Below are 16,022 nucleotides of genomic sequence, written 5' to 3'. Positions count from 1 at the left end.
CCCCAGCTGCCTGTCGGCTATCCCCGCCCCAGGCCCAGATCCCCGCCCCAGGCCTGGGCCCTGCCAGAGGCCTTCATGGGCACAGTCCCTATTCACACCCAAAACCTGCTGTCTTGCTTGGAGAACAGCGTCCTCCCCCTGGCCACACCCCAACCGCCAGCCTGGGTCACCTTTTTTGCCACATCCTTGCCAACCTTTGTTATTTCTGTTCTTTTTGATGATAGCCATTCTCACAGGCGAGGTAATACCTCCTTGTGGTTTTGATTTGAGTTTCCCTGATGATTAACGATGCTGAACATCTTTACGTGTGCCTGTTGGTCATCTGCATTCCCTCTTTGGAAACATGTCTATTCAGTTCTTCCTCCCATTCTTAAATCAGAGCACTTTTGTTTGTTTGTTTGTTTTGATGTTAAGTCATTTGAGCTGTTTATATATGTTGGGTATTAACCTTTTATTGGCTGTGTCAATTGCAGATATCTTCTTCCATTTAGTAGGTTTTGTTGTTTGTGGTTTCCTTTGTTGTGCAAAAGCTTTTAAATTTAATTAGGCCCCATTGGTTTATTTTTGCTTTAGTTTCCTTTGCTTTAGGAGAGGGATCCAAAACATTATTGTGATTTATATCAAAGAGGGTTCTGCCTATGTATTCCTCTAGGAGTGTTAATAGTATTCAGTCTTCATTTGAATCTTTAATCCACATTGAGTTTATTTTTGGATATGGTATTAGAGAATGTTCTAATTTGATTCTTTTACATGTAGCTCTCCCGTTTCCCCAGCACCACTTGTTGAAGAGACTTTTTTCTCCATTGTGTCTCCTTGCATCCTTTGTCATATATTAATCGACCATAAGTGTGTGGATTTATTTCTGGGATCTCTATTCTATTTCATTGATGGATATGTCTAGTTTTGTGCTAGTACCATACTGTTTTGCTTACTATAGCATTGAAGTATAGTCTGAAGCCAAAGAGGATGATTCCTCCAGCCGTGTTCTTTCTCAAGATTGTTTTGGCTATTCAGAAATACCATATCTTCTTTTTTTCATTAAACTATAGTTGATTTGCAATACTGTGTCATTTTCAGGTGTACAGCAAAGTGATTTAGGTTTATATGTGTGCATACACACATACATATAAATCACTCTATATAATGACATATATATATATACATACACATGTATGCTTTTCAGATTCGTTTCTAGTATAGATTATTACATGGTATTGAATATAGTTTCCTGTGTTATACAGTAGGTCCTTTTGGCTTATTTGTTTTATATACATTAGTGTGTATCTGTTAATCCCAAACACCTAAATTTTCCCTTCCCTCTCCTTTCCCCTTTGGTAACCACATGTTTGTTGACAAAGTCTGTGAGTCTATTTCTGTCTGATTCCACTATATGTGATATCATGTGATATTTGTCTTTCTCTGACTTGTAGTACTTCATTTAGTATGATGAGCTCTAGGTGCATCCATTTTGCTGCAAATGGCATTATTTCATTGTTTCGTATGGTAAGGAATGTTTCATTATCTATATATTTGTATGTATGCATATGTATTTATATGTGCCATGTCTTCTTTATCCACTCACCTGTCGATGAACATTTAAGTTGCTTCCATAACTTGGCTATCATAAATAGTGCTGCTGTGAACATTGGGGTGCATGCACCTTTTCAAATTAGAATTTTAGTCTTTTCCAGATATGTGTCCACAAGTGGGATTGTTGGATTACATGATAATTCTATTTTTAACTTTGTCAGAACACTACGCAGTGTTCTTTTTAGTGGCTCCACAATGTACATTCACAGTGTCCTCCTTAGTGGCTGCACAATGTACATTCCCACCAACAGTTTAGCAGGGTTCCCTTTCCTCCACACCCTCTCTACCATTTATTATTTGTAGATTTTTTTGATGATGGCTATTCTGACTGGTGTGAGGTGACACTTTGTGGTAATTCCGATTTGCATTTCTGTAATAATTAGTTGTGCGAACCGTCTTTTCATGTGCCTGTTGGTTGTCTTTCTAGGGAAAATGTCTATTTAGGTCTTCTGCCCATTTTTTGGATTGGATTGTTCATTTTTTTTTATATTGAGTTGGATGAGCTCTGTATATTGTAGCAATTAATCCCTTGTCAGTCATATCATTTTTAATATTCTCTCCCATTCTGTAAGTTGTCTTTTCATTCTGGACATGAATTTGACCAAACTCTGAGAGAGCGTGATGGACAGGGAAGCCTGGTGTGCTGCAGTCCGTGGGGTCACAAAGAGTCGGACATAACTTAGCGACTCAACGACAACAACAAATGGTCAATTAATCTATGATGAAGGAGGCAAGACTATACAATGATGAAAAGACATTTGATGTCTTTTCTTTGATGGTTTCCTTGCTGTGTAAAAACTTCTAAATTTAATTAGGTTCCATTTGTCTATTTTTGCTTTGCTTTCCTTTGCTTTAGGAGATGAATCAGCGCCCCCCCCCCCCCCCCAAAATAAAGAAAGAAAGAAAGAAAGAAAAGATTGCCACGATGTATGTCAAAGAGTGTTTTGCCTATGATTTCCTCTAGGAAGTTTACTGTATCTGGTTTTCCATTTAGGTCTTTAATCCATTTTGAGTTTATCTTTGGACATAGTGTTAGAGAATGTTCTAATTTGATTCTTTTACATGTAGCTGTCCACTTTTCCCAGCACAACTTATTGAAAGTGACTGTCTTTTCTTCATTGTATAGTCTTGCCTCCTGCACCATAGATTACTTGACCATTTGTTGTTGCTGAGTCACTAAGTTGAGTCCAACTCTTTGCGATCCCATGGACTGCATCATGCCAGTCTTCCCCACCCTTCGATATATCCCAGAGTTTGCTCAAATCCATGTCCACTGAGTCAGTGATGCTATCTAACCACCTTCCCCTCTGTCACCCGCTTCTCCTTTTGCCTTCTATCTCTATCAGGATCAGTGTTTTTTCCATTGAGTTGGCTCTTTGCATCCACTGGCCAAAGTATTGTAGCTTCACCATCAGCATCAGTCATTCCAATGAATATTCAGGGATGATTTCCTTTAGGATTGAGTGATTTGATCTCCTTGCAGTCCAAGAGACTCTCAAGAGTCTCCTCCAGCACCACGATCGAAAGCATTAGTTCTTTGTTGTTCAACCTTCTTTATGGTCCAACTTTTGTATCGGTACATGACGACTGGAAAAACCATAGTTTTGACTATAGGAACCTTTGTCAGCAAAGTAATGTCTCTTCTCTGTGTTATATAGTGGAAGTGAGAAATAGATTTAAGGGACTAGATCTGAGAGACAGAGTGCCTGATGAACTATGGATGGAGGTTCCTGACACTGTACAGGAGACAGGGATCAAAACCATCCCCAAGAAAAAGAAATGCAAAAAAGCAAAATGGCTGTCTGAGGAGGCCTTACAAATAGCTGTGAAAAGAAGAGAAGTGAAAAGCAAAGGAGAAAAGGAAAGATACAAGCATCTGAATGCAGAGATCCAAAGAATAGCAAGGAGAGATAAGAAAACCTTCCTCAGCGATCAATGCAAAGAAATAGAAGAAAAGAATAGAATGGGAAAGACAAGAGATCTCGTCAAGAAAATTAGAGATACCAAGGGAACATTTCATGCAAAGATAGGCTCAATAAAGGACAGAAATGGTATGGACCTAAGGGAAGCAGAAGATATTAAGAAGAGGTGGCAAAAATTCACAGAACTATAGAAAAAAAAATCTTAACGACCCAGATAATCACGATGGTATGATCACTCACCTAGAGCCAGACATCCTGGAATGTGAAGTCAAGTGGGCCTTAGGAAGTATCACTATGAATAAAGCTAGTGGAGGTGATGGAATTCCAGCTGACCTATTTCAAATCCTGAAAGATGATGCTGTGAAAGTGCTGCACTCAATCTGCCACCACATTTGGAAAACTCAGCAGTGGCCACAGGACTGGAAAATGTCAGTTTTCATTCCAATCCCAAAGAAAGGCAATGCCAAAGAATGCTCAAACTACTGCACAATCGCATTCATCTCACACGCTAGTAAAGTAATGCTCAAAATTCTCCAAGCCAGGCTTCAGCAATACATGAACCGTGAACTTCCAGATGTTCAAGCTGGTTTTCGAAAAGGCAGAGGAACCAGAGATCAGATTCCCAACATCTACTGGATCATCAAAAAAGCTAAAGAGTTCCAGAAAAACATCTATTTCTGCTTTATTGACTATGCCAAAGCATTTGACTGTGTGGAGCATAATAAACTGTGGAAAATTCTGAAAGAGATGGGCATACCAGACCACCTGACCTGCCTCTTGAGAAACCTGTATGCACGTCAGGAAGCACCAGTTAGCACTGGACATGGAACAACAGACTGGTTCTAAATAGGAAAAGGAGTACATCAAGGCTGTATATTGTCACCCTGCTTATTTAACTTATATGCAGAGTACATCATGAGAAACGCTGGGCTGGATCAAGCACAAACTGGAGTTAAAATTTCCAGGAGAAATACCAATAACTTCAGATATGCAGATGACACCACCCTTATGGCAGAAAGTGAAGAACCTCTTGATGAAAGTGAAAGAGGAGAGTGAAAAAGTTGGCTTAAAGCTCAACATTCAGAAAACTAAGATCATGGTATCCAGTCCCATCACTTCATGGCAAATAGATGGGGAAACAGTGGCTGAATATTTTTTTTGGGGGGGGGGCGCCTAAATCACTGCATATGGTGATTGCAGAAACATGAAATTAAAAGAAGCTTAGTCCTTGGAAGGAAAGTTATGACCAATTAGTCAGCATATTCAAAAGCAGAGACATCACTTTGCCAACAAAGGTCTGTCTAGTCAAGGCTATGGTTTTTCCAGTGGTCATGTATGGATGTGAGAGTTGGACTATAAAGAAAGCTGAGCACCGAAGAATTGATGCTTTTGAACTGTGGTGTTGGAGAAGAGTCTTGAGAGTCCCTTGGACTGCAAGGAGATCCAACCCGTCCATCCTAAAGATCAGTCCTGGGTGTTCACTTGAAGGACTGATGTTGAAGCTGAAACTCCAATATTTTGGCCACCTGGTGCAAAGAGCTGACTCATTTGAAAAGACCCTGATGTTGGGAAAGATTGAAGGCTGGAGGAGGAGAAGGGGACGACAGAGGATGAGATGGTCAGATGGCATCACCGACTCAATGGACATGAGTTTGGGTAAACTCTGGGAGTTGGTGATGGGCAGGGAGGCTTCGTGTGCTGCGGTTCATGAGAGTGCAAAGAGTTGGACATGAACGAGTGACTGAACTGAACTAGGTTTGTCACAGCTTTCCTTCCAAGGACCAAGCATCTTTTAATTTCATGGCCGCAGTCACTGTCTGTAGTGATTTTGGAGCCCAAGAAAAGAAAATCTGTCACTGCTTTCACCTTTCCCCCTTCTGTTTGCCATGAAGTGATAGAACTGCATGCCATGATCTTAGTTTTTTTGACTGAGGTTTTTTTTTTTTTTTCTGAGGTTTAAGTCAGCTTCACACTCTCCTCTTTCACTTTCATCAGGAGGCTCTTTAGTTCTTCTTCACTTTCTGCTATTAAGGGTAGTATTATCTGAGGTTGTTGATATAGGTGACTGGTTTTATCTCTGGGATTTCTATTGTGATCCCATGGTCTGTATTTCTGTTTTGGTGCCACTACCATGCTGTTTTGGTTACTGTAGCTTTGTCGTGTATTGTGAAGTCAGGAAGCCTGATTCCTCTAGCTCCGTTTTTCTTTCTCAAGATTGCTTTGACTGTTCTAGGTCTTTTTTGCTTCCAAACAATTTGTAAACATTTTTGTTCTATTTCCATGAAAAATATCACTGGTAATTTGGTAGATATGGCATCGAATCTGTTAGTCAGTTTGGGTAGTGTAGTCATTTTCCCAATATTGATTAATCCACTCCAAGAACATGGTATATCTCTCCACCTTTTTGTGTCATCTTTGATTTCATTTACCAATCCTTATAGTTTTCTGAGTACAGGTTTTTTGCCTCCTTAGATATGTTTTCTTCTTAGGTATTTTTATTATATATTTTATGTGATGTAAAGTGGGATCGTTTCCGTAATTTCTCTTTCTGATCATTCGTCGTTAGTGTATTAGAATGCAAGAAATTTCAGTGTGTTCATTTTATATCTGGCAGCTTTACCACATTCATTGATAAACTCTGGTAGTCTTCTGGTATCATCTTTATGATTTTCCATGGTTAATATCATCTCATTTACAAACAATGACAATTTCACTTTTTTCTCCCGTTTTTGATTCCCTTTATTTCTTTTTCTCTGATTGCCATGGCTAGACTTCAAAACTCTTTTGAGTGGTAGAGCGAGTGTGGCCATCTCTGTCTTGTTCCTGGTCATAGACAAAATGCTTTCAGTTTTCCGCTGTTGAGAATGATGCTTGCTGTGGGTTTGTCTTTTATATCCTTTATTATGTTGAGGTAGGTTCCCTCTGTGCTCACTTTCTGGAGAGTTTTTAATCATAAATGGTGTTGAATTTTGTTGAACGTTTTTCTGTATCTGTTGAGGTGATCATATGGCATTTGTTCTTCCATTGGTTAATGTGGTGTATCACATTGATTGATTTCCATATATTGAAGAATCCATGCATCCCTGGGATAAATCCCACTTGATCATGGTGTATAATTCTTTTAATGTGTTGTTGATATATGTTCTAGAGAGGTTTTATCATAAATGGATGTTGAATTTTGTCCAAAGCTTTTTCTGCAGATACTGAGATGATCATAGGGCTTTTACTCTTCAATTTGTTGCTGTGGTGGTATATCACAGTGATTTGTGTGTGTGTGTGTGGATATTGAAAATTCCTTGCACCCCTGGGACAAATCCTACTTGATCATGATGTATGATATTTTTTAATGCATTATTGAATTTGCTTGACGAGTATTTTGTTGAGAATATCTTCCTCTGCAATTTTTTGGAATGGTTTCAGATGGATCAATATCAAATCTTCTCTAAATGCTTGATAGAATTCACCTTTGAAGCCTGGGTCCTTGTTTTGTGAGAATTTTAAATTACTGATTCAATTTCAGTATTGGTAACTGGTGTGTTTTTATTTTCTATGTCTTCGTGGTTCATTCTTAGGAGATAGTACCTTTCTAAGACTTTGTCTTCCTCTTCTATGTTGTCCATTTTATTGGTGTATAGTTGCTCATTGTGGTGTCTTATCATCCTTTGTATTTTGTAGTTTTGGTTGTAGCTTCTTTTCTATTTCTGATTTTATTGATGTGGGCCCTCTCCCTTTTTTCTTCATGTGTCTGGCTCAACGTTTATCAATTTTATTTATGTTTTCAAAGAACCAGCTTTTAGTGTTATTGACCTTTTCTACTGGCTTCTTTTTTTAGCTTCTAGTTCATTTATTTCTGCTCTGATCTTTATGATTTCTTTCTTTCTACTATCTTTGGGTTTTGTTTGCTCTTCTTTCTCTAGTTGGTTTAGTTGTAAGGTTTGGTTTTTTATATTAGATTATTTTTGTCTCCTGAGACAAGTTTGTGTCACTAAAAACTTCCATAATGGAACTGTTTCTGCTATGTCCCATACATTTTGGATTGCCATGTTTCCATTTTCAGTTGTCTCTAGATATTTTTTAGTTTCCTCTTTAATCGCTTCAATGATCCATTGGGTGTTTTGTAACATAATTTTTTTAGCCTTCATGTGATTTTGTTGGATTTTCTCATTTTTTGTTGTTGTTGTTGTTTGTTTGTTTTGGTAGTTGATTTCTAGTCTCAGAGGTCTGTGGTAAGAAAAGATGTTTGTATGATTAAATTTTTCTTAAATTTACTGAGGCTTTCTTGTGGCCTAGCTTGTGATCTCTTATAGAGAGTGGTTCACGTTCATATAAAAAAGAATGTGTAATCTCTTGCTTTCAGATGGAATGCGCTCTGTCTCTCTTTCTCTCTCTCTCTCTCTCTCTCTCTCTGTGTGTGTGTGTGTGTATATATATATATGTGTATATATATATATGTATATATACATATACATACATATATATATATATATATATATATATATATATATATATATATGTTATCGGAGAAGGCAGTGGCACCCCACTCCAGTACTCTTGCCTGGAGAATCCCATGGATGGAGGAGCCTGGTAGGTTGCAGTCCATGGGGTCACTAAGAGTCAGACAGGACTGAGCGACTTCACTTTCACTTTTCATTTTCATGCATTGGAGAAGGAAACGGCAACCCATTCCAGTGTTCTTGCCTGGAGAATCCCAGGGACGGGGGAGCTGGATGGGCTGCCGTCTATGGGGTCGCACAGAGTCGGACACGACTGAAGCGACTTAGCAGCATATATAAAAATATAAAAATATATATATAAATTAAGATAAAATTAAGAGCATTTAATATGTAATGTGTTAATTCAGGCCTGTGTTTTCTTATTCATTTTCTGTCTGGATGATGTGGGGTTGATGTAAGTGGGGTGTTAGAGTGTCTTAGTATGATTGTGTTAGCGTTGATTTTTCCTTTTATTTCTGTTAGTATTTGTCTCATATATTGAGGTGCTCCTTTTTGGGTGTATATCTTTGCAATTGTTATATCTTCTTGTTGGATTCATGCTTTGAACATTATGTAGTGTCCTTCTTTGCCTCTTGTAGCAGTCTAAAGTACATATTGCCTGATATAAGTATGGCTTCTCCAATTAACTTTTAAAAAATTTCCATTTGTTGGAATACCTTTTTCAATCACCTCACTTTCAGCCTGTATGTGCCTCTAGATCTGAAGTAAGTTTCTTGTAGGCAGTTTATATCCAGGTCTAGTTTCTGATCCAGTCAGCCATTCTGTCTTTGGTTGGAGCATTTAATCCATTTATATCTAAGGTAATTATAGATAAGTGTGTTTTTCTCGCCATTTTGTTAATTGTTTGGGATTTGTTTTCCTTTTTTGTCTTTTGTTCTCTTCTCTTTTGGTTTGATGACTATAATTAGTGTTATGTTTCTGTTACTTTTTTGTGTTTATATCTATTATACATTTTCAGCTTCCAGTTATCATGAGGCTTTTTTATATCAGTCCATATATATATACACATGATTGTTTTAATTTGCTGATCTCTTTAATTTTAAACACATTTTAGAAACCCTGCATTTGTACTCTCCTCCCCTCATGATGACTGTTTTTGAAGTCATATTTTGCATCTAACTGCTTTGTGGATACCTTGGCAACCCACTCCAGTACTCTTGCCTGGAAAATCCCATGGACGGAGGAGTGCCTGGAAAATCCCATGGACGGAAGAGAAAGAAATATCTACTTCTACTTCATTGACTGCACTAAAGATTTGACTGTGTGGATCACAACAAACTGTGGAAAATACAGCCTTGTGATGGTGATGTGTATAACTTAATGAAACTATGAGTCATGCCATGCAGGGGCACCCAAGATGGATGGGTCATAGTGGAGACTTAGTGGAGAGTTCTGATAAAATGTGGTCCACTGGAGGAAGGAACAGCAAATCACTCCAGTATTCTTGCTTTGAGAGCCCCATGAAGAGTATGAAAAGGCAAAAATTCACCCAACGATGTCAGGCCTAAGGCATCTATTAAGTTTCACTGAATATTAGGTTCTAGTTTTGTTAATTAAGATCTGTATTTACTAAGACTGATTTCTAAGGTATTTCCTTGTGGTTATGTTATATTGCTAAGAAGTTTAAGTTATTAAAAAGGACACTCTGAGTTTGTTTCTGAAGCTTATCTCAGTAAGCAGTCTTTGAATAAAGATCAGATGCTCCAGGATCTACAACCAGGAGATTAACAACAGGCTATAGTCATTTAGCACAGTAAATCAGATGTTATGAATATGTCACTGGGCTACACCTTGAAGTTCTTGACTGAAGTTCTTACTGATGATTCTACTATTACTTCTAACTATATTGTTTTCTATACTGCCTGCTTCAAGAAGTGTTGTTCCTTACATTATCAAGTGTGTGACTGAGCCATTGATATAATGATGGTGTACAGTTCCATATGAAATCCATAATTATAATGGTGTGACTCTGTATATGAGAAGCAACAAGACAGAATATTTTCCTGGACCAAGAGACTAGTGAGACAGATGTGGTTCAGAGACTTTTGTTACTCACAGGGCCTAGTCCAGTAATAACACATTGAGTGGCCTATCAGTGAAATCTTTGACAGACCTGGGAATGAACCTTCCCAGCACCATGGGACAAGATGGTAATGAATGCTCTACAAACCATGGTCAAACTCATGGCCATAAAAGGGCTCTGCTCTGGTAACTGGCACTTGCTATCTGCCTCTACAAAGATTAACTCATGGACACTACAGCTGCTGACCTTCAGCATCCCCTGAAAGGAGTTCAGGGTGAAATCAGAAATTAGGCACTCGCTCTGTGCTCTGGAAAAATGGACAAAACAGGCCTTTGGATAGTTAGATATTTTCAGGTAAAGATTTTCTTGAGCCCAAATTCTTGCATCTTCTCATACCTAGAAAAATACTAAAATTGTTAACGGTGACAACTACTTTGGCATAAACATTAATACCACAGTAAGAAGCCAAGGCCTACCTGGACAAACTTTGACAACTGGCTAGGTAAAGCACCTGTCTACATTGGGTTATAGACTCATTCACCTGAAAAGAAATTATAAGATTTATTTTGTCTGTTAAATTTCAGGTTTTCATTCTTTCAACTACTTCTAACTAGGTTTGTTTTACCTACATTCAAAATGTATATGAACACGCCAGATGGCTCCATTCTTAAAAATAGGGCAGCCCAAGTGTTGACTCTATCTAGACCAGGATCAAAGTTACTACCAAATTTAACCTGATTCATACTCTTGCTTGGACTGCTGATTACAGTAATTCATCTACTGATATTTGGTCTCTGCCTTTTAATCTACTTATCTAGTTTGTTCTTCCTAAAGGATACAGTGGCTTCCCAGACAAAGTAAAAGTGATGCATAGATTCTGGTCACTCTTCAAAAAGGACTCCCCTGATGTTCCGCCATGGTTACAGATACAATCTTGGTTTACAAGCTCTCCTTTGTGAAAAACTATCTTGACTATAATCATTGTAATCATTCTGTTTTTTGCTGTTTGCTCCTTACATATATAACTGTGTATTTATTACTTGGGGCCCTTGGATCAGAAACCCTAAATAAAAGGGTAAGGAGAATATGTTGCTTCAACCACTTAGGGTCAACCCCTCACCTGCAGGAAGCAGTTACTGACAGATTTCTCTGCCCCTTTCCCCTCAGCAACAATATTCTCCTAAAATAAAAAGGGGGAAATGAGAGAGTTAACTTAGGCAGGTTGATAACGAGTCAAAGCCTAAGGCCCCTTTAAGGAGGAGATAAACATTCTTTCTTTTTCACATTCTTTGCTTTAGATATGTAGGCCTTGTAGGCAGCAGTATTTCTTATTCAAGGACATGCCCTTTTTTTTTTTTTTTTTTTTTTTAAAGCTTTGGATATATGTTATGGGAGAAGATCCGGATAAAAACTTCCACAGCTGTAGCTCTGGGTTAATCTGTTCCTTCTGGCTAATCTCGTGCTGATGTCATCCCAGGAGGTATGTTACAGGAAAGGGTCTGGAAAAATTCTTGCAGTCTTGAGGTATCTTTTATCTATTCTCAGCAGCTAGTTGAGAAGTGTATAAAGCCTTGCTTATACTAGTGAGGTGGGTTCTCTCCTGCTCCCTTCTGATGTCTATGTCAGAAGCTTTTTCTGTTACTTTCACTTTAAATAAAATCTACACAATGCTCCAAGTGACTGAGACTGTCTTTGGTCCCAGAGTTAAATCTTCTCCTTTGGAGACCACGAATCTGGTGGCACCGTTACCATTCACCATAAGCTGTCACAACTCTACAGTCAGTATTCATGTTTGTCTCATGCCAAGCACCACTGAACCTGAAGCATTATATACATTATATAGACCTTCTTATCAACTTTCTATAGCCATCTAACAGAGAATATTTAAAATGTGATTTAAGGTTATCCTGTCTTATTCAAATTGTGTAAACATTCTACTCACATAATTTGAATAGGACAGAATCTTTGTGACCTCATGGACACTAGTTTGCAAGTCTCTGCTATTCATGGAATTTTCCAGGCATGAATACTGGAGTGGGTTGTCGTTTACTCCTCAAGGAAGTCTTCCCAACCCATGCCTCATGCATCTCCTGCACTGAGAATGTTTGGGAAGCCCCAAACATTCTACTTAGGCAAGGCCAAATGACCTGAGAGACTTACCATTTTCAAAGTTTTTTCCCTTGTATTGTACTTTCCTTGTCATTGAAAGGTCCAGACTCTCTCTACACCATATAATTTGTTTAGCATATAACACTTGTCAGTATTTAATATTATTAATTTCCTCAAAAATCAAAATCCATCTCATTCATTCCTCATTTCTTTCACTGATTAAGTTTGTTACATGCTTAGCTGGTGTCTGGGGCTGATAATCCAAAACCTTTGCCTCACACATTCAAAAATCTAGTGGTGAAAATAATATAATGAAATAATTGTAGCCTTTTGGGGAAAATGTTTGATTAAGGTCTGATGGGAGTACAGTTGAGAAAAGATGTATATCTGCCTTGGAAGTGTGCGAAATGGTGGACTTTTAGCCAGTTATCAGACAATGAGGAATGAGTAGTAGTAGCAAGAATCAAGGAAAGTGCCAGAGGACTCAAGATGCACACACAGGTGGGGTAGGAAAAAACAAAAAACATCTAAAAGTTCCCAATGGAACTTAAGATATTCCCCAAAGTTAAGGTTTGTGTACCTATGGAAAATGGAGACATGAGCCTCAAGAAGCTGATATGGACACACACAGTTTTAAATGGTTCTATGACTGGAAATGCTATTTAAAAACAAAAGATAGAGACAAAAGCAAAGACTGGGCAAACATTGCCACTTTTATCACAGAAAATGTTTTCACAGCCACAAATGATGGGATAACCTAAGAAAATAATTACAGAAATTAAGGTGCATAGAGCACAGAGCTGGAACCAAGATGTAATTATCCAAAAAAGGAGTGATCACTAATTATTTCAAATGGGGAAGAGGAAATTATGTTCTTAAAATTCATGGGGAAAATTCATACACAAAGTTCTCTGTTCCACCATTATCCTATGAAGGGAGCCCCAGAGAAATCATCCCTGGAGGGAAAGATACACAGAGTAGAATTCCTGGTACAGAGTGTACTTATCCTGTGATGGGGAGTGGGAGGGGTAGCGGAAAGCCTAGTGGGTGTGGCCTTGCGTGGCGTCCAAGATGACGTCACAAACATCAACCGTACGCAACGGCACCGTGGGCTGAACTGGCGCCAGAGACAGCTGCGTCTGGTGAGGAAGCTTGCCGTTTGTACCCCTAAGGTAAAAGCCATGGGAGCACTAAACAGTCGGATGCCCTGGAACAGAGTGGGGCATGCCCCAGATGAGCCAGGTGCCCCTGAGGGGGAGGAGGAGTCCGAGGAGGCAGTGATAGAGGAAGGGGAGGAGAATGAAGAGGCCAGACCCAGCACTAGTCAAGGGCGCCACAAGCGGAAGACAGGCCCAGAAGGGCAGCTCGCAAAAGCGCCCCACCGGAAGCGAGCAAAAGACATTTATGAGACACTTTTTCTGAGAGGAGAAGGGAGTGACGTGCAGATCCGTGCCCTGGGGGAGGAGTGGAACTTGCACAAGGTCTACTTGTGCCAGTCAGGATACTTTGCTAGCATGTTCAGTGGTGCGTGGCGTGAGACATCCATGAATACTGTAGAGTTGCAGATGCCTGACGAGAACATTGATTGTGAGGCGCTACACGAGGCTTTAGGTTGCCTGTACCGAGGCTCTGTGCTCGTCCCACCCGGTCGAGTGGTCCCCATGCTGGCCACAGCCAGCATGCTGCAGCTGGACAAGCTGATTCAGCAGTGCGGAGAGATAATGAAGGAGACCATCAGTGATCAGACCGTGTGCAGCTACTACTACTCTGCTGAGAGCTACGGACTCCAGAACATCAGGGCCATGTGTCTTCAGTGGCTGCTGGACAACCTGATGACCCAGCATAGTGAGGAGTTATTGAGAGAAGTTAGCCTGGATCTCATGAAAGAGGTCATTGCCTCTTCAGACCTCTTCGTGATGGAGGTAGAGATGGATGTGTACACGATGCTGAAAAAGTGGATGTTCCTGCAGCTGCAGCCGACATGGAGAGGCCCCCGCAGAGACCTACTGCCTGACGCCAACTCGTGGTTTGCCGGGTCCAGGCAGGAGTCAGAAGGCACCCCTTTTTTGGAGACCGAGCAGGGCAGAGCTTTCGTGCCAGCATTCCAGCAGCTGCGGCTTGCCTACATAATCTGCGACCTGCCGTCAGCACGCATCATCGACCAGGATGCGCTGATCCCTGCTACCTGGCTGACCCCAGTGTACAAAGAGCAGTGGCTTGCCCTCCTCCGGGCTGAGCAGACCAGAGACCGCGGGCCCGTGGATGTCTACGTGTCCGACCTCCAGAGGACCAGCATGCGGTGCGGAGGCCAGCTCCTCAGGGATGAGCAGTGCACCTGGCGGTGGGCAGGCTTCAACTTCGGCTGGGACTTGGTGGTGTGCTATGCCAACCGGCGTATCATTTTCAAGCGCAGTGCACTGAACAACTCTTGCGGTCTCGGGGTCAGCTTACTCTGGCAGAGAAAGGTCGCGTTCCGCTTGCGCCTGGCCTCTTTGGACAGGGCTGGAAGAGCCATTTTCCGGAAGGAGACAGATTACCAGGTGCTTTCCCTGGGAAAGGACGAAGAGCTAGAGGTGATGAATCTAGAGAACGAAGATGTGGGTTTCCCCATATATGTGACCTATAATTTCCTGTACCTCCCCAGAAAGGGGCGTTTTTCTGAGTAAGGACTCCTGAAAACAAAATCTCGGAGAGGTGAGCAGCTCTTTTCCTGGGGTCAGGGCGACCAGCTTTGTCCAGATGCCAGCTCCTTCTGCGGGACCAACCGGACTTGCCCACCTCTGGTGGCCCAACTCTGTCAGTCTTTGTTGAACTGTAGCTCATAATACTTGAGATTGTTTACCTGAGCCTATGAAGAGGAGAAATTTTAAAGCTCCCCTCCCCCAACACCTTTAGAACTTATTTGTGCTGTTAATGTGGCAACCTGTCGTCCTGGTTTACCATCCATCAATGCCCCCTCCCATCATTTCTGCAAAGTCAAAGACCAGCTGACTTTAGAGAGGAGCTGTGAACCTACCTACTCTACTGCTGTTATTGAAACTCTTAAAATATGCATTTCCTTTAGCTTGATTAAAGGAATGTTAAAGAAACAGTTTGGTTTCTCTTTCAGTTCGTGTGTTTAGAGCCGCTCTGCCCCACTCATTACCACCACTACTGCTAGCTTCTAGCTTCGTTTGGATTGTTTCCCTTTCCCCATTTCCATGATCTCTCACTATGTGAACACACCCAGGCTATACTGATGATCTTCTCTTTATTGATTGTTCCTCAATATTCTTAGGTTAGTTGACTTTATATCATATCTTGATGTTAGTTCGGCTTTATTTTGACTTTCCTAGCATTTTAACCCTAGAAAGACGTCTCAAATCTCATACAGCCCTATATTGGGGGTGGAGTGGAAGGCAGCAGATTGATTCTATGAGGATGTCTCCATACTAGATAGGCTTTTTCTGTGGCATACAGTCATGAATTATTTATGCACCAGAATGCACTCTTGAAGCACATTGATGGCCTTTGCCCTTCAGAAACATTTGACGTTTGAATTGTACTTGGAAAGACTCTTTCCTGCTTAAAAACAGGTCTGGAAAGGAATGCTTTTGAATTATAATGGGAATTATTTGGCATCTGGAAGTGGGATCGTGAGAAGTCCACACTAGTAATCAAAAGGGTAAGATAAAGTGTTTTTGTCACAAAAGGAGAAGCACACTAGTCATGACTTGAATTTGTTAGTTTCTGATTACTGTTAACTTACAAATTGTCACCATCCCATTCCCTCCATTGAGTCATTTTGAGGTCAAAGAATGGAAAACTCTATTTAAGAATCCATACAAATAATAAATACATGCTTGGAAAAAGTGTGATAAATTA

The 16,022-nt window shown here is 40.3% G+C and overlaps 1 protein-coding gene across 1 annotated transcript; it reads left to right on the top strand.

Moving 5' to 3' along the window:
* Positions 1-13,339: 13,339 nt before the first annotated feature.
* Positions 13,340-14,824, top strand: LOC128070493 (germ cell-less protein-like 1). The gene has a single exon (XM_052663796.1). It carries the CDS (start codon positions 13,340-13,342, stop codon positions 14,822-14,824), a length of 1,485 nt encoding a protein of 494 aa, XP_052519756.1.
* The last annotated feature ends 1,198 nt before the right edge of the window (positions 14,825-16,022 follow it).

This window comes from Budorcas taxicolor, chromosome X (genome assembly GCF_023091745.1).
Source record: "Budorcas taxicolor isolate Tak-1 chromosome X, Takin1.1, whole genome shotgun sequence".
NCBI lineage: Eukaryota > Metazoa > Chordata > Mammalia > Artiodactyla > Bovidae > Budorcas > Budorcas taxicolor.
This window is presented reverse-complemented; position numbering and strand designations above follow the sequence as displayed.

Coding starts and splice junctions, on each gene's coding strand:
- LOC128070493 (XM_052663796.1), top strand. CDS start 13,340: ATGGGAGCACTAAACAGTCGGATGCCCTGGAACAGAGTGGGGCATGCC.